This window comes from Nicotiana tomentosiformis, chromosome 11 (assembly GCF_000390325.3).
Source record: "Nicotiana tomentosiformis chromosome 11, ASM39032v3, whole genome shotgun sequence".
NCBI lineage: Eukaryota > Viridiplantae > Streptophyta > Magnoliopsida > Solanales > Solanaceae > Nicotiana > Nicotiana tomentosiformis.
The window spans coordinates 123454485-123480620 of record NC_090822.1 but is presented as its reverse complement, the minus strand read 5'-3'; the positions used below and the strand labels follow the sequence as shown (position 1 = coordinate 123480620).

Genomic DNA, 26136 nt, shown 5'->3' with positions numbered 1-26136 from the left:
GGCACCTTATTGAGACTGCTCGCACACTTCTAATTGAATCTCGTGTTCCGTTGCGTTTTTGGGGCGATGCAGTTCTCACAACTTGTTATTTGATTAATCAGATGCCTTCATCTCCCATCAAGAATCAGATTCCGCATTCAGTATTGTTTCCCCAGTCACCCTTATACTCTCTTCCACCTCGTATTTTTGGGAGCACGTGTTTTGTTCATAGCTTAGCCCCTGGGAAAGATAAGTTAGCTCCTCGTGCTCTCAAGTGTGTCTTCCTTGGTTATTCTCGTGTTCGGAAGGGATATCGTTGTTATTCTCCAGATCTTCGTAGGTACCTTATGTCAGCTGACGTCACATTATTTGAGTCTAAACCTTTCTTTACCTCTGCTGACCACCATGATATATCTGAGGTCTTACCTATACCGACCTTTGAGGAGTTTACTATAGCTCCTCCTCCACCTTCGACCACAGAGGTTTCATCCATACCAACCGTTGAGGAGTCTAATGTTGTTCCCCTAGTTCCCCAGCCACAGGAACACCACTCTTGACTTATCATCGTCGTTTGCGTCTTCCATCAGGCCCAACTGGTTCTCGTCCTGCACCTGACCCTGCTCCTGTTGCGGACCCTGCTCCTAGTACACCGATTGCACTTCGGAAAGGTATACAGACCACACTTAACCCTAATCCTCATTATGTCGGTTTGAGCTATCATCGTCTGTCATCTCCCCATTATGCTTTTATATCTTCTTTGTCCTCGGTTTCCATCCCTAAGTTTACAGGTGAAGCGTTGTCTCATCCAGGATGGCGACATGCTATGAGTGACGAGATGTCTGCTTTACATACAAGTGGTACTTGGGAGCTTGTTCCTCTTACCTCAGGTAAATATACTGTTGGTTGTCGTTGGGTTTATGCAGTCAAAGTTGGTCCCGATGGACATAAACTTAAGGCCCGTCTTGTTGCCAAAGGATATACTCAGATATTTGGGCTCGATTACAGTGATACCTTCTCTCCCGTGGCTAAAGTGGCTTCAGTCCGCCTTTTTCTATCCATGACTGCGGTTCGTCATTGGCCCTTCTATCAGCTGGACATTAAAAATGCCTTTCTTCAGGGTGATCTTTAGGATGAGGTTTATATGGAGCAACCACCTGGTTTTGTTGCTCAGGGGGAGTCTCGTGGCCTTGTATGTCGCTTGCATCGGTCACTTTATGGTCTAAAGCAGTCTCCTCGAGCCTGGTTTGGTAAGTTCAGCACGGTTATCCAGGAGTTTGGCATGATTCGTAGTGAAACTGATCACTCTGTGTTTTATCGGCACTCTGCTTCAAGTCTCTGTATTTATCTGGTAGTGTATGTTGATGATATTGTTATTACTGGCAATGATCAGGATGGTATTACCAATCTGAAGCAACATCTCTTCCAGCACTTCCATACTAAGGATCTAGGCAGATTGAAGTACTTTCTAGGTATTGAGGTTGCAGTCTAGCTCAGGTATTGTTATTTCTCAAAGAAAATATGCTTTAGACATTCTTGAGAAGACGGGGATGATAGGTTGCAGACCTGTTGACACTCCGATGGATCCGAATTCTAAACTTATGCCAGGACAGGGGGAGCCGCTTAGCGATCCTGCAAGCTATAGGCGGCTGGTTGGAAAATGAAATTATCTCACAATGACTAGACCCGACATTTCTTATCATGTGAGTGTTGTAAGTCAGTTTATGAATTCTCCATGTGATAGTCATTGGGATGCAGTTGTCCGCATTATTCGATATATAAAATCGGCTCCAGGCAAAGGGTTACTCTTTGAGGATCGAGGTCATGAGAAGATCATTGGATACTCAGATGCTGATTGGGCAGGATCACCTTCTGATAGACGTTCTACGTCTGGATATTGTGTTTTAGTAGGAGGAAATTTGGTGTCCTGGAAGAGTAAGAAACAAAATGTAGTTGCTCGGTCTAGTGCAGAAGCAGAATATCGAGCAATGGCTATGGCAACATGTGAGCTAGTCTGGACCAAACAATTGCTCAAGGAGTTGAAATTTGGTGAAATCAGTCGGATGGAACTTGTGTGCGATAATCAAGCTGCCCTTCATATTGCATCAAATCCGGTGTTCCATGAGAGAACTAAACACATTGAGATTGATTGTCACTTCGTCAGAGAAAAGATACTTTCAGGAGAGATTGCTACAAAGTTTGTGAGGTCAAATGATCAACTTGCAGATATTTTCACCAAGTCCCTCGCTGGTCCTCGTATTGGTTATATATGTAACAAGCTCGGTACATATGATTTGTATGCACCTGCTTGAGGGGAGTGTTAGTTTACAACATGTATATAGTGTAGTATTATCCCACATTGGTAGAAGAGTAGTATGTCCTTGTATAGTCAAGCTATAAATAAGGACCTCTTGTATTGTATTGTTCATTCAATATCAATAACATATTTTCTCCCGTGCCTTCTCACAATAGGTAACCTCCCACCCACAACACAGATAGACTAGGTGGCACGAACTTTCCGGACATCACTATTATAAAAACAAAATGTTATCGTCAAACACCTAGGGGATCTTATGAGCTGAAAGTACGTCTATGATTCTAGAAATTAGACAATACAAGAAACCTATTTTCCTCATTGCCTTTCTTATACATCAGGCAATTTAAATGCTTACTCGGCTGTTTAAAAATGTTAACTTTAGTTGTTGAAATTTTGTGTCTAATCTTGTGATTGGTGGAACTCGAAGAAAATATATGTGGTGGAAATAAGTTTTATACTTGATGTAGAGTTCTTTAATAATATTACTATGATGTGACAACAGAGTGATAGCCTAGTAAAAGGCCAATCACCTCCAGCCATGAGGTTGCGTTTGAGTTACCAAGAGAGCAAACTGAAAAAAAAAAAAAACTATGTTGCTCCTGGGTAGGATCAAGGATGTTTTGTGGCATAAACACATATCAAAAAAGAAAAGAAAAGCTACATCTAAGACTCTTCAGTTGGGCGGCAAATGGACCCTCATCCCAAACATATGTTTGTGGGTGGGGAGATGTTGGAAGATGGAGTCAACTTGCATGCTTTTGTACATGTGTCACATGTTGTAGTTCCTTTTAATTTTAATATTCCGTTATCAATAATTTTATATTTTAAATATAAGCTCAAATGAGGAGATAAATAATACTAAAATGAAACTGAGGAACTGAACAAGCTTAGGTTTAAGGTGCACTTATTGAACAAGTTATATATGAGGTGTCTTGTAAAGTATAGTGTTCAATTTGTATTCTATCGAGACTAACTTAAATCATCTGCAGAGTCAATTGGCAGGTAACTTCGTGCGGACTGTCCAAAGTGTCTATTCAGCTTCACGGGAAAGAACACTAAATGAAGGTATCTTATGTACCTTTGATTGTTGTGGTCTCAGAATGACTTTATGATCACGGGTGGAGGGTTCAAACTTCATCAGTAGCGCAACATTCCCTTCCCCTTTCACGCTTCCTTGGTGCAATAAAAGACTTTATGCTCGTTGTTACCTATTTATATAATTTCTATCATTCTTTTTCCTTTATTAGGGAAATGTTCTATCATTCTATTTTCAGCTGAATGATTGATTAGTTGTTTGTTTCTAATAGGGAAAAAAGAAAAAAAATATTGTCGACCTAGTTCTCAATTTTCAATAGAACTTGTTATGTCTTTCTAGAGTATAGTTGAATTTGAATGTTCTTTCTCAATGGTTCTCATATTGTTTCATGTTTATTGTTCAAAGGGAAAGGTTATTTTAAGTTTTAGAATATGTGGCTTGAACATGAAGGATTCATTGATTTGGTTAAAAATTGGTGGGATTCTTATATGGTGGAAGCTGATATAATTCTAGCAAATAAGTTGAAGCCGTTGAAAGAAGATCTGAAAACGTGGTTTAAGGAGACTTTTGGAAAGTTAGAAGACAGTAAGAATAAAGCTTTGGCAAGATTGGAGGAGCTGGATATGGTGCTTCAGACATATGGTGCATGTTTTTTTTGCCTTTTTGGTCTCAAATGGGTCACCCCTTACACAGTCAAGGATGCTTATAAGAGCTGGAATTTATGGAGAGTTGATAAAGCCATAAGGAAAATCTGGTCAATGGGCTTGTATTTTCTGGTGCATTTGGACAGAGAGAAACAAGAGATGTTTTGATGGAAACTCAACTCCTATAGGTTCTTTAAAGGCTCTGTGTATTGCCAATTTGTTTTGCTAGTTCAAACTGTACCCTATGAACAAGAATATTTTTTGTAAGCTCAAATCAAAATCATGTACTTCTTGCATCTTCTTGATGCATTCTATTGAAATCACTTACTTTATAAAAAAAAAAAAAAAAATTGGAGGAGCTGGATCATAATATTAATAGGATGAATATTACCAAAGAGCAGCAAGTAGAATTTAAGGCAGAAAGAATTTCCATTAAGAAACAGCTAGAAGAAGTGGCAAAGGCTGAAGAAATCTCTTGGAGACTTAAGTCTAGATGCTTGTGGATTGAACATGGGACACAAATACAAAATTCTTTCATAAACAGGCAGATGCTCGAAAAAGATTGGGGATGATTTGGTGGAAGATGATCAAGTTATTGAAGCTCACATTATGGATTTTTATAAGAATCTATTTTATGAACCTGAAAAATGGAGGCCTAAATGGGAGGATAATGAAATTCAGAAGATGTCAGATAAAGAAAAGGAGTGGGTGGAAAGGCCTTTCACAATGGAGGAATTGGAAGAGGTGATTAAATCTTTCAAAGGAGACCCTGGTTCTGATGGTTTCAATTTATATATTTTTTCAAATATGTTGGAGTATAGTAAAAATGGACATTTGGAATGCTATGGATACATTTTACAATAAAGGCTCTCTTGTTAAAAGACTTAATGCCACTTCTATTGCTCTAATTCCTACAAAGAAAGGAGTAATGGAGGCGAAAGATTTTAGACCCGTGATTCTCTTAGGGAGTGTTGTGAGAAGGCACGGGAGAAAATATGTTATTAATATTAGATGATAAATACAATACAAGAGGTCCCTATTTATAGCTATACACTACAAGGAAATATTACTCCTCTTCCAATGTGGGACAAGACTACACTATACATATTTGTAAACTAACACTCCCCCTCAAGTCGGTGCATACACATCATATGTACCGAGCTTGTTACACATGTAACTAATACGAGAACCAGTAAGAGACTTAGTGAAATATGTGCTAGTTGATCATTCGACTTTACAAACTTTGTAACAATATCTCCTGAAAGTATTTTTTCTCTGACAAAGTGACAGTCGATCTCAATGTGTTTGGTCCTCTCATGGAACACCGGATTTGACGCAATATGAAGAGCAGCTTGGTTATCACACACTAGTTCCATCTTGTTGATTTTTCCGAACTTTAACTCCTTGAGCAACTGCTTGACCCAAACTAACTCACACGTCGCCATAGCCATGGCCCGATATTCGGCTTCGACGCTAGATCAAGCAACTACATTCTGTTTCTTGCTCTTCCACGAGACCAAGTTACCTCTTACTAGAACACAATATCCAGATGTAGAACGTCTATCAAAAGGTGATCCTGCCCAATCAGCATTTGTGTACCCAACAATCTGCTCGTAGCTTCGATCCTCGAATAGTAATCATTTGCCTGGAGCTGACTTTATATACTGAAGAATGCGAACAACTGCATCACAGTGACTATCACAGGGAGAATCCATAAACTGACTTACAACACTCACCGGAAAAGAGATGTCAGGTCTAGTCACTGTGAGGTAATTCAATTTGCCAACCAACCTCCTATATCTCGTAGGGTCTTTAAGAGGCTCCCCCTGTCCAGGCAGAAGCTTAGCATTCAGATCCATAGGAGAGTCAATAGGTCTGCAACCCATCATTCCAGTTTCTTCAAGAATGTCTAAGGCATACTTCCGCTGTGAAATAACAATACCTGAGCTAGACTGAGCGACCTCAATACCTAGAAAATACTTCAATCTGCCCAAATCCTTAGTCTGGAAGTGCTGAAAGAGATGTTGCTTCAGATTAGTAATATCATCCTGATCATTGCCAGTAATAACAATATCATCAACATAAACCACTAGATAAATACACAGATTAGGAGCAGAATGCCGATAAAACACAGAGTGATCAGCCTCACTACGAGTCATGCCGAACTCCTGAATAATTGTGCTTAACTTACCAAACCAAGCTCGAGGGGACTGTTTCAAACCATATAGTCACCTGCGCAATCTGCACACACAACCATTAAACTCCCCCTGAGCAACAAAACCAGGTGGTTGCTCCATATAAACTTCTTCCTCAAGATCACCGTGGAGAAAAGCATTCTTAATGTCTAACTGATAAAGAGGCCAATGACGTACATCAACCATGGACAAAAAGAGACGAACATATGCTACTTTAGCCACGGGAGAGAAAGTATCACTATAATCAAGCCCAAAAACCTGAGTATATCCTTTTGCAACAAGACGAGCCTTAAGTCGATCAACCTGGCCATCCGGGCCGACTTTGACTGCATAAACCCAACGACAACCAACAATAGACTTACCTGCAGGAAGAGGAACAAGCTCCCAAGTGCCACTCGCATGTAAATCAGACATCTCGTCAATCATAGCATGTCGCCATCCTAGATGAAATAGTGCCTCACCTATAGACTTAGGGATAGAAACAGTGGACAAAGAAGATATAAAAGCATAATGAGGTGACGACATGCGATGATAACTTAAACCGACAGTGGGGATTAGGATTAAGTGTGGATCGTACACCTTTGCGGAGTGCAATTGGTTGACTAAGAGGAGACAAGTCCGCAGTAGGTGCAGAATCTGATGCGGGGCGTGAATCACCTGGGCCGGATGCTGGATGTGGACGACGATGATAAGTCAAGAGTGGTGGAGCTGCAAAAGGTTGAACTGGATTATGTGGAGGAACTGGAGCTATAGGTGGTGGAGCTACAACCGGAGCTGTAGGTGGTAGAGCTATAACTGGAGCTATAGGTGGTGGAGCTACAACTGGAGCTGTAGGTGGTGGAGCTGGAGTGATTGAATCTCCAAAAGATGAAACTGGTAGTACCTCAGAAATATCTAAGTGATGACCTGAACCTGTGAAGTATGATTGGGTTTCAAAGAAGGTAACATCAGCGGACATAAGGTACCGCTGGAGTTCAGGAGAGTAGCATCGATACCCCTTTTGTGTTCTCGAGAAACCTAGAAATACGCACTTAAAGAGCACGAGGAGCTAACTTATCTGTTCCTGGAGTAAGGTTATGGACAAAACAAGTGCTTCCAAAGATACGGGGTGGAGGAGAGAACAAAGGTAAGTGGGGAAACATGACAGAGAATGGAACTTGGTTCTGGATAGCTGAAGATGGCATACGATTAATAAGATAGCAAGATGTAAGAACTGCATCCCCCAAAAACGCAACGGATCATGAGATTGTATGAGTAGGGTACGAGCAGTTTCAATAAGATGCCTATTCTTTCTTTCAGCTGCCCCATTTTGTTGAGATGTGTACGGACAAGATGTTTGATGAATAATCCCATGGGATTTCATAAACTGCTGAAATGGGGAAGACAAATACTCTCGGGCATTATCACTATGAAATGTGCGAATAGAAACCTCAAATTGATTTTGAATTTCTGCGTGGAAGGTCTGGAAAATAGAAAACAGCTCAGATCGATTTTTTATCAAAAATATCCAAGTGCACCTAGAATAATCATCAATGAAACTGACAAAGTAGTGGAATCCCAAGGTGGAACTGACCCGACTAGGACCCCAAACATCTTAATGGACTAAAGTAAAAGGTGACTGCTCGATTATCAAGACGCCGAGGGAAATGAGAGCGCGTATGCTTACCGAGCTGACATGACTCACACTCTAGAGCTGACAAGTGAGATAAACCAGATACCATTTTCTGAAGTTTTGACAAACTGGATGTCCCAGCCGTTTATGTAATAAATCTGGTGAATTAGTAACAGGACAAGTTGTAGAAGGAAGACAAGATGTGAGTCCATGTGATTTAGCAAGGATAAGGTAATAAAGTTCGTTTGATTCACGTCCGGTACCAATGATCCCCCCGTACTGCGTTCCTGTATAAAAACATAGTCATCAAGAAATAAAACAACGCATTTAAGTGATTTTGCTAAGCGACTAACAACTATGAGATTAAAAGGACTATTGGGAACATAAATGACTGAATCTAAAGGTAAGGAAGGAAGTGGGCTTGCTTGACCTATTGCAGTTGCCATGGTTTGAGACCCATTGGCCATTGTGACTTTTGGAAGAGATTGAGAATACGAAATAGTAGTGAAAAGAGATTTATTACCAGAAATATGATCTGATGCACCTGAATCAATGACTCAAGACTCAGAGGATGGAAACACTGTTCACACCGGAAATACTGTAGCTCGCCGGAAAATTCCAAAGTTGTCGGAAATTGTCGTAACCAGGATGGATAGACTCGGAATTCCTTTGCGAGCAAGCTATCCTGAAGAAATATTTTCAAAAAATGGCCGGAAAGGTCACTGTTCACGCCGGAAAAATATAAAAGTGGCCGGAATTTGATTTGAATTAGATGGGTAGGCTCGGAATTTTGAGGAGAGCACACTGTCCTGAAGAAGTTTCGCGAACAAATGGCCGGAAAGTGGCCGGAAAGTGGAGGAGCGTGGCGGCTTTTCTGCCGGATAAAATTTCAGGGGTTGGTAGTCGGAGGGTGATCTACCTTGTGGTGGTGTTGGTTTTAGCACAACACCGACAAAAAGTGACTTTCACTTAGACAAGCCTTGGGTCACCGGAAAAATTGCCCGATGACTAAGTTCTTTCTTCCCGGTTAACGCTGGAATGACGCACAACGATCTTTTCTCACTAATGCTCTGATACCATGTGAGAAGGCACGGGAGAAAATATGTTATTAATATTGGATGATAAATACAATACAAGAGGTCCCTATTTATAGCTCTACACTACAAGGAAATATTACTCCTCTTCCAATGTGGGACAAGACTACACTATACATATTTGTAAACTAACAAGTGTTTACAAAATTGTTTCTAAATTATTGGCAGAAAGACTCAAGGCAGTAATAAGCAAGTTGGTCTCCCCTAATTAAAATGTTTTTGTCAAAGGAGGGCAAGTCACTGATGATGCTATGATAGCTAGTGAAAGCGTAGACAATTTGTCGAGGAGAAAGAAAACAAAGGGTGGCATGTAAACTTGATTTAGAGAAGGCATATGATTATGTTAATTGGCAAAATTGACATAATGAGGCTGATTAGTTTTGGTGAGAAATGGACAGAATGGATAAAATTCTGCATTTCAACAACGAAATTCAATATTCTAATTAATGGTAGTCCTCATGGGTTTGTCAGTTCTCACAAAGGTATCAGACAAGGAGATCCCTTGTCACCTTATTAGTTTGTCCTGGTAATGGAAATTCTGAGCATCATTTTGAGGAAAGCAGAAGTTATGGGTTGGGTTAGGGGTCTCAAAATAGGTAGGAATGACCAGGAAAGTATGATTTTTAATCATATCTTGTATGCTGATGACTCTTTCTTATTTTGTGAAGCTGATAGAGTCCAAATCTTGTATTTGTCTATTTGAGAGCGGTTCTTCTGAGCTTTGAAGCAGTTACTGGGCTAGGAGGCAACCTAGCAAAAAGCAACATCATAAAGTAGAAAAATTCCCTACTATCTACTTGGGATTGCCTTTAGGGGTGAAAAGGAAAGATAAGAATATTGGTATGGAGTCATTGAAAGGTGCAATAAGAAGCTTACTCTATGGAAGAAGCAATACCTATGTTTTGGGGCAGGCTGACACTAATTAATAGTGTCTTGGATGGGATACCTACTTATACTATGTCCTTATTCAGTACGCCCAAAGCAGTTGGAAGGAAACTAGATTCTATAAGAACTCTCTGTGGGATGGAAATTCAGATAAGAAAAAGACACACATAGTCACGTGGCAAATAGTTATTGAAGATAAGAAAAAAAGTGTATTAGGAGTGAGCAACCTGAGTTTACACAAAAAAAATCTGCTTTTCAAGTGGCTATGGAGATACAACAATAGGTGACAGAATATGATAGATGCTATCTGTGGTGCAAAGTGGGTGGCAACAAAATCCTTCACAGTTGAAAAGTTGTGGGGGAATTTGGAAGATGATAAGCGGAGGGTTGGATGAATTCCTATTGCATACTAGACTGGAGGTAACTAATGGTGGCATGATAAAATTCTGGCTGGATACCTTGTGTGGAGATGAGAATTTCAGAAGCAGGTTCTCAGAGCTATTTAATTGTGCTGTGAATAAGGAAGGTACTTATTGCAGACTTTAATTCAGTCTCTGGGTGGAATGTTACTTTCAGAAGGAACTGAATTCATGCTCACTGGATCAGAACAAAGTAGATAAGATAATTTGGTTTAACAGCAAGGATTCACAGTGAATAACTGTTATAAAATGTTGAAACAGGAAAATAGTCAGGGAACATCTGAATTGGCCTTGGAAGATGATCTGGAGAACTAAAACACTAGTGAAAACAGCATTTTTTGGTTGGCTAGCAGCTTGGGATGCTTGTCTAACTCAGCACAAGTTGCAGAGAAGAGGTTTCTACTTGAATAGCAGATGTTATCTTTGTAGTTCAGAAGAGGAGACAGTTGAGCACCTTTTCTTGCACTGTATATTCTCAAGGCAATGCTTGGAACTTTTCTTGAGCATAATGGGCATATATTTGGTGTTACCACAGAAGATATGCAACTTGTTGGAAATATGGCTATCACAGAAGGTCAAAAGAAGCTTAAAGCAAATATAGAGGACCATTCCAAATTGCATTCTGTGGACCATATGGTTGGAAAGGAACAACGCATGCTTTGAAGGAAAGAGGCTGCAGATTCCCAGAGTTAAAATAAATGCCTCAAAAACTTGTACTTCTTGTATTATGGTAGTACTGTAGATAAGATGGATCAGTATTTGGATTTTTTGCACTTACTAGGGGGCAATATGTAGGATGAACTAATTAAGAGTTGCAGCTATCTTGTAATTTTCTTTTGTACCATCTTGATACCAATTAAATAAAATCTTTACATATCAAAAAAAAAAAAAAAAAATCCCCAAATGATGATAGTGATAGAATATGTAAATTGTTAGATTTTCCCACATTGGTTGAGAGAATGAATTGTTGTCTCTTATATGGTCATGAATAATCCTCACCTCATGAACTAATTTTTGAGGTCCATTTCCTTACATCGTATCCGAGCCAAACCCATTTATCTTCTTGGTTTATCGAATGATGGGCCCCATGTTATGTTGTCCATTCCCCAGTTAACTAGGCATGTGCGTGCGAGAGATGATGAGAGAATGCACTGTAGTCTCTTTATATGATTTTTTGCAATTCTCACCCCTGAGCTAGCTTCTGGAGTTGAGTGAGGTACAAGGATTTTTCTTAACATAAATAAAGTAACCAATTAAAAAATAAAAGAAGATGCAAATGAAATAATAATTTTTGTTCTTGTTGGTTGGTGACAACTATATCCTGATATGTTTGTCAAGGAAGAGGTTTTGTTGAAGGACCAAGTATAACACTGCAGTTAGAGTTGCGTTATTCATGGAGCTATTATAGCTTGTTGGATAGGTTAATCTTGTTAAGATTTCATAGAGGTGCACAAGCTATGTAGGTATGTGCCTATGTAGCACCAATTTGGTTTGAGAATATGTTAGATCGCTCTTTGATATCAATATAATTTTTAAGTATGGAGTTGTTTCTGATACACTTATTTACTCCCCCTTCCTGCAGCATATAATGGTATAGAGAGTATGATTTATGCATTAGGAATTGATGGTGGTGATTCAATAGCTCGTCCAGCTTTGAGCCTCTATACAGTATGATTCTTTATGGCTTATGCACACCTCTACTAGCATGATATCATTCTATGGCTGAATATGTTACTTTCAGATAGCAGTTGAGAGGAATTTCACAAGGGGGCGTAGGAAAGAGCAAGTTGAGGCTGCTTGTGTTTACATTATATGTAGGTGAGACATTGTGTTTTATGATATATTCTTTTAAACCTATTTATGTTCCCTAAGGGAAAGAAGAAGTGGGATAATGATGACAATAATATTAGAAGTTCTGTAACAAGTCTAAAACGTACTCCCAACTAGTTGATATCACCTCTATAGATCTTTTACTTCTATTCCGTCCTATCTTTAGCTAAGTTTGCATTAGTTCCAGGGATTTGCAGGTTTCTCGACACAACTTCCTTCCATGTGCCTTTAGGTCTACCCTATCCCATTTTAACACTGTGAGAAGGCACGAGAGAAAATATGTTATTGATATTGAATAAACAATACAATACACGAGGTCCTTATTTATAGCTAGACTATACAAGGACATACTAATCTACTACCAATGTGGGACAATACTACACTATATACATGCTGTAAACTAACACTCCCCCTCAAGCAGGTGCATACAAATCATATGTACCGGGCTTGTTGCATATATAACCAATACGAGGACCAGTGAGAAACTTGGTGAAAATATCTGCAAGTTGATCATTTGGCCTCACAAACTTTGTAGCAATCTCTCCTGAAAGTATCTTTTCTCTGACGAAGTGACAATCAATCTCAATGTGTTTAGTTCTCTCATGGAACACCGGATTTGATGCAATATGAAGGGCAGCTTGATTATCGCACACAAGTTCTATCCGACTGATTTCACCAAATTTCAACTCCTTGAGCAATTGTTTGGTCCAGATTAGCTCACATGTTGCCATAGCCATTGCTCGATATTCTGCTTCTGCACTAGACCGAGCAACTACATTCTGTTTCTTGCTCTTCCAGGACACCAAATTTCCTCCTACTAAAACACAATATCCAGACGTAGAACGTCTATCAGAAGGTGATCCTGCCCAATCAGCATCTGAGTATCCAATGATCTTCTCATGACCTCGATCCTCAAAGAGTAACCCTTTGCCTGGAGCCGATTTTATATATCGAATAATGCGGACAACTGCATCCCAATGACTATCACATGGAGAATTCATAAACTGACTTACAACACTCACATGATAAGAAATGTCGGGTCTAGTCATTGTGAGATAATTTCATTTTCCAACCAGCCGCCTATAGCTTGCAGGATCGCTAAGCGGCTCCCCCTGTCCTGGCATAAGTTTAGAATTCGGATCCATCGGAGTGTCAACAGGTCTGCAACCTATCATCCCCGTCTTCTCAAGAATGTCTAAAGCATATTTTCTTTGAGAAATAACAATACCTGAGCTAGACTGCAACCTCAATACCTAGAAAGTACTTCAATCTGCCTAGATCCTTAGTATGGAAGTGCTGGAAGAGATGTTGCTTCAGATTGGTAATACCATCCTGATCATTGCCAGTAATAACAATATCATCAACATACACTACCAGATAAATACAGAGACTTGAAGCAGAGTGCCGATAAAATACAGAGTGATCAGCTTCACTACGAATCATGCCAAACTCCTAGATAACCGTGCTGAACTTACCAAACCAGGCTCGAGGAGACTGCTTTAGACCATAAAGTGACCGACGCAAGCGACATACAAGGCCACGAGACTCCCCTGAGCAACAAAACCAGGTGGTTGCTCCATATAAACCTCATCCTAAAGATCACCCTGAAGAAAGGCATTTTTAATGTCCAGCTGATAGAAGGGCCAATGACGAACCGCAGTCATGGATAGAAAAAGGCGGACTGAAGCCACTTTAGCCACGGGAGAGAAGGTATCACTGTAATCGAGCCCAAATATCTGAGTATATCCTTTGGCAACAAGACGGGCCTTAAGTTTATGTCCATCGGGACCAACTTTGACTGCATAAACCCAACGACAACCAACAGTATATTTACCTGAGGTAAGAGGAACAAGCTCCCAAGTACCACTTGTATGTAAAGCAGACATCTCGTCACTCATAGCATGTCGCCATCCTGGATGAGACAACGCTTCACCTGTAGACTTAGGGATGGAAACCGAGGACAAAGAAGATATAAAAGCATAATGGGGAGATGACAGACGATGATAGCTCAAACCGACATAATGAGGATTAGGGTTAAGTGTGGTCCGTATACCTTTCCGAAGTGCAATCGGTGTACTAGGAGCAGGGTCCGCAGCAGGAGCAGGGTCAGGTGCAGGACGAGAACCAGTTGGGCCTGATGGAAGACGCAAACGACGATGATAAGTCAAGAGTGGTGTTCCTGTGGCTGGGGAACTAGGGGGAACAACATTAGACTCCTCAACGGTTGGTATGGATGAAACCTCTGTGGTCGAAGGTGGAGGAGGAGCTATAGTAAACTCCTCAAAGGTCGGTATAGGTAAGACCTCAGATATATCATGGTGGTCAGCAGAGGTAAAGAAAGGTTTAGACTCAAATAATGTGACGTCAGCTGACATAAGGTACCTACGAAGATCTGGAGAATAACAACGATATCCCTTCCGAACACGAGAATAACCAAGGAAGACACACTTGAGAGCACGGGGAGCTAACTTATCTTTCCCAGGGGCTAAGTTATGAACAAAACACGTGCTCCCAAAAACACGAAGTGGAAGAGAGTATAAGGGTGACTGGGGAAACAATACTGAATGCGGAATCTGATTCTTGATGGGAGATGAAGGCATCCGATTAATCAAATAACAAGCTGTGAGAACTGCATCGCCCCAAAAACGCAACAGAACACAAGATTCAATTAGAAGTGTGCGAGCAGTCTCAATAAGGTGCCTATTCTTTCTCTCAGCAACCTCATTTTGCTGAGGGGCATAAGGACAAGATGTCTGATGAATAATTACTTGAGAAGTCATAAACTGCTGAAATTGAGAAGATAAATATTCTAAGGCATTATTACTGCGAAAAATGCGAATAGAAACACCAAATTGGTTTTTGATTTCAGCACAGAAACTCTGGAATATAGAAAATAACTCATAACGATCTTTCATTAAGAAAAGCCAAGTATATCTTGAATAATCATCAATAAAACTGACAAAATACCGAAATCCCAAAGATGAACCGGCTCTACTAGGACCCCATATATCAGAATGAACTAAGCAGAAGACAGACTCTGCATGACTCTCAACACTACGCGAAAAGGAGGCTCGGGTATGTTTCCCAAGTTGACACGACTCACAATCTAATGTAGACAAACTAGATAAACTAGGCACCATCTTCTGAAGTTTGGATAAACTCGGATGTCCTAAACGTGTGTGGATTAGATTTGGAGGATCTGTAACTAGACATGTTGTGGAAGGACTGAGTGAGTTAAGGTAGTAAAGGCCTTCTGATTCACGTCATGTGCCAATTGTCTGTCCCGTACTGCGGTCCTGCATAATAAAAGAATCGTCAATAAAATATATACCACAATGGAGGGCACGAGTCAAACGACTAACAGATGCAAGACTAAAAGGACAACCAGGGACATAAAGAACGGAATCTAGGGTGATAGAAGACAAGGGATTAGCTTGCCCAACTCCTTTTGCCTTAGTTTGACATCCTTTGGCTAAAGTAACAGTGGGAAGAGACTGTGAATATACAATATTTGACAAAAGTGATATATTACCAGAGATGTGATCAGAAGCGCCAGAGTCCATGACCCATGGGCCAAGAGTGCTAGACTGGGAAACACAAGCAAAAGAATTACCAGTAACAGAAGTATCAGTCTGAGCAACTGAGGCTACTTGTGGAGATGTCTGCTTACTTGCTCGATACTGAAGGAGCTCATTATATTCTTCTTTAGATAAAGAAAATCCTTGGTTACTTGGAGTCTCGGTCTGAGCAATGTAAGCATTTTTGGGTGGACGATCATGTAAGGAATAACATATTTCACGAGTGTGTCCAAGTTTGTGATAATAAGAACACTTGGGTCTAGATCTTCCAAAACAGCCTCCTCCTCGTCTATGCTCCATAGTTTGAGATGCCCGAATATCCATTGTCTGGGATGCAAGAATAGAGGAATCAAGTATCTGTGATGAGATCACTAGTGGACTTGGTGCTGCAGCAAGGCAGAGTAATCAAGAGAATAATTCATCAACTGTCTGATCAACTGTCGGGACAGACAGACTAGCCAAAATCTGGTCGCGTACTGAATCAAGATCATTAGGAAGTCCAGCGAGGGTAAGAACGAGAAACATCTTCTGTCGCTGCTCTTGTTGTTTTTCCACACTAGCAGAAACTGGCATCAACTTCTCAAATTCCTCCATGACTGCCTGTACTTGACCCAAGTAAGTAGACATATCCAATTCCTGCTTCTTTAAGTTTGTCATCCGTGATATCACATCATAGAAGCGAGATATGTCATTAGTGTATAAGGTGCGTGCCTTTGCCCAAACCAAATAACATGTCTGGAATGGACGAAACAAGGGCATCAACTTGGAATCAATAGATCGCCACAAGATGCTACATAACTGAGCATCGATTTTTGCCCAAAGTGCTATTGCCTTTTCATCTCCATCGCTAGACTGTTTGATTAGATGATCTTGAACACCTTGACCTCTACACCATAACTCGACAGATGAAGCCCAAGCTAAGTAGTTTGAACCTCCCATTAAAGGTTCCGAGGTAATAATAGCACTAGAGCTTCCAGAACTCATGTTTCTAGACCCAAAAGCATCAAATCCCAAAGACATTGTTGCAAATTATTACCAAATAGGAGAAAGAATCAACTGTAATCCACTGAAACAGTGTACGGAAACACAGAAACAGAATTCTGAAACTGTAGCTGTCGGAATCTACTGTAGCTGTCAGAATAGTACTGTAGCTGCCGGAAAAAACTCAAAGTTGTCAGAATGAATTGAAAAACTATAGGGGTAGGATCGGAATTACCAGGCGACCCAACTGTTCTGAAGGAAGATTTTCAAAAAATGGTCGGAAGTGGTTGTACGCGCCGGCGCGTGAGCTTCTGGTGGCGCGTGAGGAGGCTGCTGCCGGAGTTTTTCACTGGGGTTTGGTCGCCGGACATTGACGACTCTTGTGTTAGTGTTGGATTTTGCACAACACTGACAAAAATGAAGCAGATAGAAAACAGCCTTAAAAAAGTACTGATTTCTCTTTCCCGGAATCGCTGGAATTTATGCACAACGATTTCTCTTTCCCGGAATCGTTGGAATTTATACACAACGATTAGTCTCTCACAATTGCTCTGATACCATGTGAGAAGGCACGGGAGAAAATATGTTATTGATATTGAATAAACAATACAATACAAGAGGTCCTTATTTATAGCTAGACTATACAAGGACATACTACTCTTCTACCAATGTGGGACAATACTACACTATATACATGATGTAAACTAACAAACACCTTTACTCACTATAGTTTCACATCCTTGACCTACAAACCAAAATTCTACGGAAGCAGCCCAAGAAGTATATTTGCCACTACGATCTAACTTTCTGTGGTAATCGTAGGTGATGGCATAAAAGAAATTTTTTAGTTTGCAACCATCTGATTTTCAGGTTTATTGTTATCACCCTTTTTAACTGACCTTTATAAAAAGAAAGGATAGAGCAAAAAGCAAAGATGTGCAGAAACAGGGAAGAAACAGAGAAGAGGACAAAGAACTTAAGAAACAAATTAAAATTTAGAGAAAGAAGATATGAGACGAAAACCTTAGCTCTGACACCATGTGAAAAATAAGAAGAGAAGAAGAGAAATCAGGAATAAATTGCTTGATTATTTCCTCAAGGTTTGGGGTTCGAATAACCTTTATAAGAAATACAAATAAGAATGAAAATACAACAACAACAAACCCAGTAGTCTCCCACGAGTGGGGTCTGGGGAGGGTATTGCAACAAGTAGGAATACCAACAAGATGAAATAAGATCGAATCCAAGAATGCAGTCAAACTCTAGGTAGTAATAGCCATTTATGAATAAAAGATAACATACTAACACTAATGCTAGCGAACTGAGTAAGACAAAGAGAAACGCTCGACTACCTACTAACCTTCTACCCTAATATTTGACCTCTACACCCTCCTGTCTAGGGCCATGTCCTCAGTCAACTCCAGTTGCGCCATGTCCCGTTTAATAACCTCTCCCCAAGACTTCTTAGGCCTACCTCTACCCCTCCTGCTGCCCACTGCGGCTAACCGCTCACACCTTCTAACTGGGGCTTCTATACTTCTCCTCTTAACATGCTCGAACCATCTCAACCTCGCCTCCCGCATCTTATCCTCCACGGGGGCCACTCCCACCTTTTCCCGAATAACTTCATTCCTAATCTTATCCAACCGGGTATGCCCACACATCCACCTCAACATCCTCATCTCGCTACTTTTAGCTTCTGGGTATGAGAGTTCTTGATCGGCCAACACACTGCTCTATACAACATAGTCGGTCTAACTACAACCTACAAAATTTTCTAATATCCTATTTAAGGGGATTTGAGAATCTTTCCATATTTATGTAGTATATGGTTTTGCCATATTTAACAGGGATAAACTAATACATTATAAATCTTGACCTGGTTAATTGTGGATGAAACTACTAACTATATTATGCAGCACACTGGGATAACAAAGCAAAAGTTTTGTCATTAGTACATACATTGAAAGAGTAATTAGGACAGATGTCATTTTGATTCAAGCTTTTATTGTAATTTTTGTTAGTCCGAGCTAGACTAGTGACAAATTGGGGTATCTTTATGTTTATTTTTCTTGCAGGGAAAGCAACAAGCCATTCCTACTCATTGACTTTTCTGAGTACTTGAGGATAAATGTGTACGTGAGCTTACTTCTACAAAAGTTTTAGTAGTCTTTCTCTTTCATTCTTCTTTTGATAAACACTTTGGATCAATAATCTCGAGCAAGAACTTAATGATTGCCCTTTAGGTCAGGAGTTCTTATCATCCTGTTCAGTATGATGATATTCTCTTTACCCCTTAGATCTTTCTTGTAGTTATATTGTCAACCAGATCTTATGTGTGAAACTTGTGTGATTAGAGTAAATTAGATGAATCTTGCTTCATGTTTAGCTAGAAATGAAAGCAGCCTTATGTGAAGTAGTATTCAATGTTGGATTTGAGAAAAAGGAGTTATAATATCTTATTTTGTGTGGGAAGGAAATTTAGGACAGAAGAAAAGATGACTTTTGAGGAAGTTACTGGGTAATATGCTTATTTAGTATATTATGGCTTTTGTATTTGAGCACAGTTTTTTCTTTACTGCAGTACCTCTTCTCTCTAACCTCAACAAGTTCCATTTTCCTATCAGAAAAATCTAGGTGACCCGTTGCACATTATTGACTTCACAAATTGTTAATCTTGATTTGCAGATTCTGGAGGTTTCTAAGTGCATAGCCTCCTTACAACTCTAGAACAATATCCTAGTCTAGGCAGGTCTTATTGTATTTTTGTCATACATGAAGGGTTATACCTAAAGTTGGACAGTTTGGGAAAACATTTACCTAATCACTATCTTTATTATGGTAATTGAAGCCTGTTCAACCTTTTTTCTCTTTTGAAATACAGGTATATTTTAGGTGCTGTTTTCTTACAGCTTTGCAAATTTCTAAGCTTTGAAAATCGCCCGTTTGTTCAAAAACCTGTGGATCCTAGCCTTTTCATTCATCGATTCACTGATCGTAAGTATTTATCTAGATCTGGTTTGCTGGTTAATTTTAATCTTAGCTTCTTTCTTGACCACCTTGCCCCAGGTACCAACGCCGTGGCAAAGGTTTATATATTTTTTCATTTTCACTTTGCTCTCTTAATTACATTTTAGACTTTAATTGCGAGAAGTTTAAAGGTATTGATTCATAAGGATTTTATTTTTTTAAAGTTCCACTTAGCTCTCTTAATTACATTTTGGACGTTAATTGTGAGAAGTTTAAAGGTCTTGATTCATAAGGATTTTATTCTGCAAGCGCGATTTTTCTGCCCGTTGCTCTGGCAAGTTATTTAATTGCAGATGCTTATTAGTTGGTACCTGGTTGCATCTTTTTCCCCCTTATTTTGAGCCAACAATATAGCATACAACTTGCATATATTGTAGAACTTCAGCATTATGTGCTTCCCATATCCCAACAAGTGAAATAAATCGTGAACCAACTCTTGGTAGAACAATGGATGTCATTACTCGTTGACACTAGAAGGACAAACATTATTTCCAAACGGAAGAAAATAAAAACATAAGATTGTGAGAAATAGAGAACTAATGCATGAAAAGCTATAGCAAAGTGAAGACAGGAAATTTGACTATCTTTTTCTTGAAGAAATGTTCAAATAAAACTCATCCGCACGATGCTCTCAATCATAGGATGTGATACTAGTGCTTAGAGTTCGAGTTCTGTATTCTAAAACTTAATAATTGAAATAGATAAGAAGACTTTTAAAGTGTAGAGGAGTTAAAGAGATAAGAAGACTTCTTAATCGCCTTGCTCTAGAGTGAACCCCGGGCGAATCCTAAAATTGCTGTTTAAAAATTATTGTAAGTTGAAAAGAATGCTGCAGTTAAATAATCTGAAAGCTGCTCAAAATCCTCTGTTCCAGATCCATTAAGGTGGACATCTCAGAGTAAACAACAGTTTACTGTGATGTCCTGCTACATTTCTCTGTCTTTTATAGGTGGTCAACAAAACTACACATAGTGGAGTTTAATCTGGAGAGCTAGAGTGTGATACAAGGTTGCTTGTTTTACCTTGTTTGCAGCTTCGGTAGCTTGTTCAACACAAACTAACCAGCAAAAACAAGTTTATACCATTTGTGAAAGAGAGAAAGGAGCGAGCAGTCACTTGTTCTTACACTGCTCTGTAGCCTCTAGCTCTGGACTAGGTTTTTGAACATTGTTTGGAGTAATGCGGACTATGACAAAGATTACAAGGGATATTCTCAACTGCTGATCAAGGAATGGGCTGAGCAAAGACATCAAAATAATATGGAAATACAGTGCATAAGGTGTCTCTGTATGTGTGATAAAAGATTGGAGAACACCAGTCTCTAAGTGGTACTGTAGCTCCGAAAGCACTGTAGCACACAGACATACTAACCCACCCCTTCACCACCACCATGAACCATGAATCCTAGGATTCCACCACCACCATCCGATAGCCAACCCTTCCGTGACTCTACCCCAGAAAGAATCGCCGGGATCTGACACCCCACGCGCCGTCACGCGCGACACATCTCCGACGACCCCTAGCCCACGCGCCGGCGCGTGACGCCTTTTCAGGCAAGATCCCGACTTTTTTCCTTCGGACAGCCTCTTCGAGGGGCTATTCCGACCTCACCCATCCATCAACCTCCAACTTCCGACCACTTTTGCTTATTTTCCGGCGACAGAGGTGTCTTTTTCCGGCCAGATTTCACTCCCTCTCACTTTCCCTTCTTCAATCAGTCACCTTGCGAGGCTCTTGGTTTAGCTATGATGGACTCTACAGAGAGAAGCTCCTACTTCTCCCTAGAATTTAGAAAATTAGAAAACATGTCTTTTAGCAAAGCTGCATCTTGGCCAGCCCTCGAACTTGGGGGAAGATGCCAGCGAAAGCTTGACGTAGGGCAGGAGCCGCACTTCTCGCTGTCCGAGGAGCACACTTTCAGGCGCAAAGGTTTCTTGGACTCTTGTTTGATTGGCTCTTTCTCCAAATGGGTTGGTTCCCAGAAGCTGTTAGGAACTGGGCAGCAGAGGCATGGAACGTAAAGGACGGGCTGAAAATATCGAAACTGGGTGACACGCAATATCTCTTTCGATTTGTCACCGAGTCTCAAGCTTCAGAAATTCTCGTAAGAGGAAACAGGTGGTTTGATGGGAATTTCTTAAAGTTAGACAGATGGGTGGAGCACGATGGGTGTCTCGACCCTCGTTTCCCTGCCGAAACATTGGTGGTCAACATGGTGGGTCTCCCGGTGCATCTCTGGTGTCTTGACCTATTCAAGAAGGTTGGGGAAATCTGTGGGGGTTTCATTGATGTCACTTGCAGCTTGCACGATCTCTCGCGAGTAAGGATTGTGGTGAGGAAAGGGGGCCGAATCCCTGTCTCCACTGTTGTGGAAGATGGCTACTTGAGCTACAGGGTTTGGTTGAGCCCTGAATTTCGCCCGGTCTTTATGCCTGCGATTTTGGCGGAAGAAAGGGAAAGGTCAAATAGAAGGGAGGAAAGGGGAAACCAGTTTCTGAGAGGAGGGAATGGCTCACCGGACCAGCGGACTAAGCTGGAATCAGACGGTAGATCGAGAAGTGATGGGAGGTTTGAACTTGGGAGAAGAAGACAAAATCCTAACAGGAGGGCAAAACGTGAATGGGTTAGTGATGCGGGCTGGAAAGGTAGAATGAGTCGGTCCTCTTTTAACTATCATAGGGTCAGGCAAGATTTCAGCGAGCATATGTCTGGGCCTCTACACATGGGCCCAGCAACTTATCCCAATTCTATTAGAATCGATCCAAAGGGGCCCAAATTATATCAAGCGGCGTCCGATAAGGCTCCTAATCATATGGGAGCAGTCACTCCTCCTTCTGCCAATGATGCCTCAAACAGTGTTGTACCAAACACTAGGGGCTTGTGCTCCTCTTCAGCCACTGTTCCAGGGGCAGCACCGGCAAAAGCTGGCGGTGTTATTCCACGGCCCCCCGCCTGTGATGGACCCAGCTCCATTGCCCCTTCATCTCCCACTGTGCTTAGATGTGCTGAGGCTACAATACAATCTCCTCCAAGTGAGGCATTATTTCCCGAGGTTGGTGCCTCTCAACGAAACGACGTGATCCACCCGGCACCCAGAGTTCCTACTACTAGCAATGCTATGGTCTTGCATTCCTCCGGTAGGGGCAAGGAAAAGGTAATTACAGAAGACGCATGTACAATTTCGTCACGGATCGGAGAAGTGGACATGTCCTTATGGATGGAGGATAAACTATTAAACTTTGGGAAGTTCTTAGGTGTTTCTTTTGAAGGGAAGGAAGATAGGGTGCTGGAACTGTTGAGGGAGTTTGAGCAACAACCCTGTTACGAAGGCGCGGGGAGGGAGTTGGGTAAATGTGTTAATCAAAATAAAACAGGTGATGTAGTGGTGTATCAGAGAAGGGGTCGAGTGGGTGACACGGAGAAAGGGACCTCGTCTAGGGGGGTGGGGAAATGGGGGCTATTGTTGCTTATGGAAGTTAAGATCCTTTCATGGAATGTCAGGGGGATGAATGACCCGAACAAAAGGGCCATCATCAAAGTGGGAGTTAGGGAGTGGGGTGCCAACCTAGTTTGTTTTCAGGAGACCAAAATGGAAGTTTTGTCGGATGCGATCGTGAGAAGTCTCTGGGGAGGTAGTTAGGTGAAATATGACTGGGTCCCTGCAGCGGGAAGTGCCGGGGGTATTCTACTTATGTGGGATGATAGAAGTTTGGAGGTAAAGGAGATTAGGAAGGGAGCTTTCTCTTTGGCAGCTCTCGTCAAAGATAAAGTGAGTGGAATGGAGTGGGGATTTGGGGGAGTGTATGGGCCGGTAGGGGAAGGGTCCAAAGTGTCTTTCTGGGAGGAACTTGCTAACATTATGGGGGAATGGGACATTCCATGGGTTATAGGTGGAGACTTTAACACAATTAGATTCCCGGAGGAGAGATTAGGGTGCAATGTGATTTCGAGGGCCATGGAGGAGTTTTCTGACTTCATCAATGATCACTTTCTCATTGATCTTCCTCTGTCAGGGGAAAGGTTTACTTGGGCGAGGGCGGAGGATTCAAACTCAAGGTCCAGACTCGATAGATTTCTGATATCGTCCTCCTGGGATGAGCTGGTGCCGAATGTGTTGCAGATCCCTTTACCTAGGCTGACTTCGGATCACTTGCCTATCTTGCTAGATGGATGCAGAGGGAGGGGGTCCGTGCTCCCTTCCGGTTCGAGAACATGTGGTTGAAAGTGCCAGGATTTTGCGACAAAGTGAAAGAATGGTGGACCAACTACGGGGTATCAGGGTCACCCTCATTCCGTCTGTCGAAGAAACTCAAATTGCTCAAGGGAGATATTATTAGGTGGAACAAGGAGGTCTTCGGGAGGGTGGAGGTCAAAATGAGGGAGCTTATGCATGAATTGGGGGAATTAGAGAGAGGGGAAGGGGCGAGGGAGCTAGATGAAACTGAAAAAGTGCGATTGGGGGAGGTTAAAAGTGAAATAGTCGAGCTAGCAATAGCTCAGGAGACTAGTTGGCGACAAAAATCAAGGGCGCTCTGGTTAAAGGAGGGGGATTCGAATACTAAGTTTTTCCACAGGGTTGCGATTGCAAATCGAAGGAGAAACTTCATAGAGTCCTTAGTTGTAGATGGGGTAAGGATTGAGGGAGAGGAAGAGGTAAAAGGGGCGATAGTGGGGTTTTATGAGAACTTATACAAAGAGGAAGTTACCTGGAGGCCTACTTTGGGGGGAATAGAGTTCAACCACATAGGGGAGGGAGACAATGAGTGGCTAGAAAGAGCTTTCGAGGAGGAGGAGGTGCACGATGCTGTATCGAGTTGTGCTGGTGATAAGGCCCCTGGGCCTGATGGTTTCTCCTTGGCTTTCTTCCAGCTCTGTTGGGACACTGTTAAGGGGGAGTTGATGGAAACCATTGAATACTTCCACTTGAATGGTGCTTTCGAGAGAAGCATCAATGCTTCTTTTATTACCATTGTGCCTAAGAAAGAAGGCGCATCTTGTATCAGAGACTATAGGCCCATCAGTCTAGTGGGGAGCATTTACAAGATTATTTCTAAAGTGCTTTCCAACAGACTAAAGAAGGTTCTTGACGTTTCCGTTTCGTCCTCCCAGAATGCGTTTGTGGAAGGTAGGCAGATCCTGGATGCTGCTCTTGTGGCAAACGAACTTGTAGACTCCAGAAGGAAAAATAGAGAATCCGGATTACTGTGCAAGTTGGACCTTGAGAAGGCTTTCGATCATGTCAATTGGGAGTTCCTGAACTTCATTATGAAACGGATGGGGTTTGGGGAAAGATGGAGGGGATGGATCAAGTTTTGCATTTCAACAGTCAGATTCTCTGTCCTGGTTAATGGTAGCCCGTGTGGTTTCTTTGGCAGCTCCAGGGGGCTCAGGCAAGGTGACCCCCTATCCCCCATGCTATTCATTTTAGTGATGGATGCTCTGAGTAAAATGATGGATCGTCCGGCGAGTGGAGGCTACTTGAGAGGTTTCTCAGCTCCGATCGGGGTGCTCAGTGCCCGAAGGGTCTCTCATTTGCTTTTTGCGGATGACACCCTAGTTTTCTGTGACGTCGATATGGATCAGTTGACCTGCCTGAAGCAAGTACTGCAGTGGTTTCAGATAATATCAGGACTCAAAATCAACCTCGGCAAGTGTGAGATTTTCCCGGTGGGTGAGGTTACTAACATTGATGCTTTGTTGCATGTTCTCGGATGCAAGATGGGCTCTCTCCCCACTACTAACCTGGGTCTACCGTTGGGTGCTTTGAAAATGGATACTACTGTTTGGAACCCAGTCATTGAAAGGGTTGAAAAACGATTAGCAGGCTGGCAGAAACGGTATTTGTCAAAAGGGGGTAAGGAAGTGCTTATTAAAAGCACTTTGTCAAGTATCCCTACCTATTACTTATCCCTGTTGCAAGCACCTGTGAGCATCACAGAAAAACTGGAGCGACTTCAAAGGAATTTTCTCTGGGATGCGGCAGATGGAACTAGAAAGTTTCATCTAGTGAATTGGCAGACAGTCACTTCCCCAAAGAAGTGGGGTGGACTTGGAGTAAAAGATCTCAGGGTATTCAACAGAGCTTTGCTGGGGAAGTGGCTGTGGAGATTCGGGGTAGAAGAGCATGCTCTATGGAGGGAGGTCATAGCAGAAAAGTATGATTCCACGGGAGGGGGTTGGAGGACCAAGGCAATCACAACACCGTTCGGGTGTGGCATGTGGAGGAACATCATGAAGAACTGGGAAGCCTTCTATGGCAGCATCACTTACAAGGTGGGAGATGGAAGGAGAATCAGCTTTTGGAATCACAAGTGGTGTGGAGAGGCTACTCTGAGGGTCTCTTTCCCACACGTCTACAGAGCTTCAAACCAGAAGGAATTGATGGTCCAACAAATACGCAAGGAGCATGAAGGGAGGATAGTATGGGACCTCTCTTTTAGAAGGAACATGCAAGATTGGGAGATTGCGGAGCTCCAAAACTTATTGGCACTGCTATACGGGCAAGATATGCCCCATCCATCTTATGACTCTTGGAGATG

General features: G+C 41.6%; 1 protein-coding gene across 4 annotated transcripts in view; it reads left to right on the top strand.

Annotated features, from left to right (window-relative positions):
* LOC104094944 (transcription factor IIIB 60 kDa subunit-like) overlaps window positions 1-26136 on the top strand; it is a 49846-nt gene that overhangs the window by 5063 nt on the left and 18647 nt on the right. For 3 of the 4 annotated variants that reach the window (XM_070188243.1, XM_070188244.1, XM_070188242.1), the window contains exons 4-8: window positions 3283-3358; window positions 11761-11846; window positions 11920-11996; window positions 18646-18702; window positions 19452-19564. In XM_070188243.1, coding sequence (XP_070044344.1) covers window positions 3283-3358; window positions 11761-11846; window positions 11920-11996; window positions 18646-18702; window positions 19452-19564 — 409 coding nt within the window. Of the gene's footprint in view, window positions 1-3282; window positions 3359-11760; window positions 11847-11919; window positions 11997-18645; window positions 18703-19451; window positions 19565-26136 lie in introns of those variants that run through there. The other variant, XM_070188245.1, reaches the window with a different exon arrangement.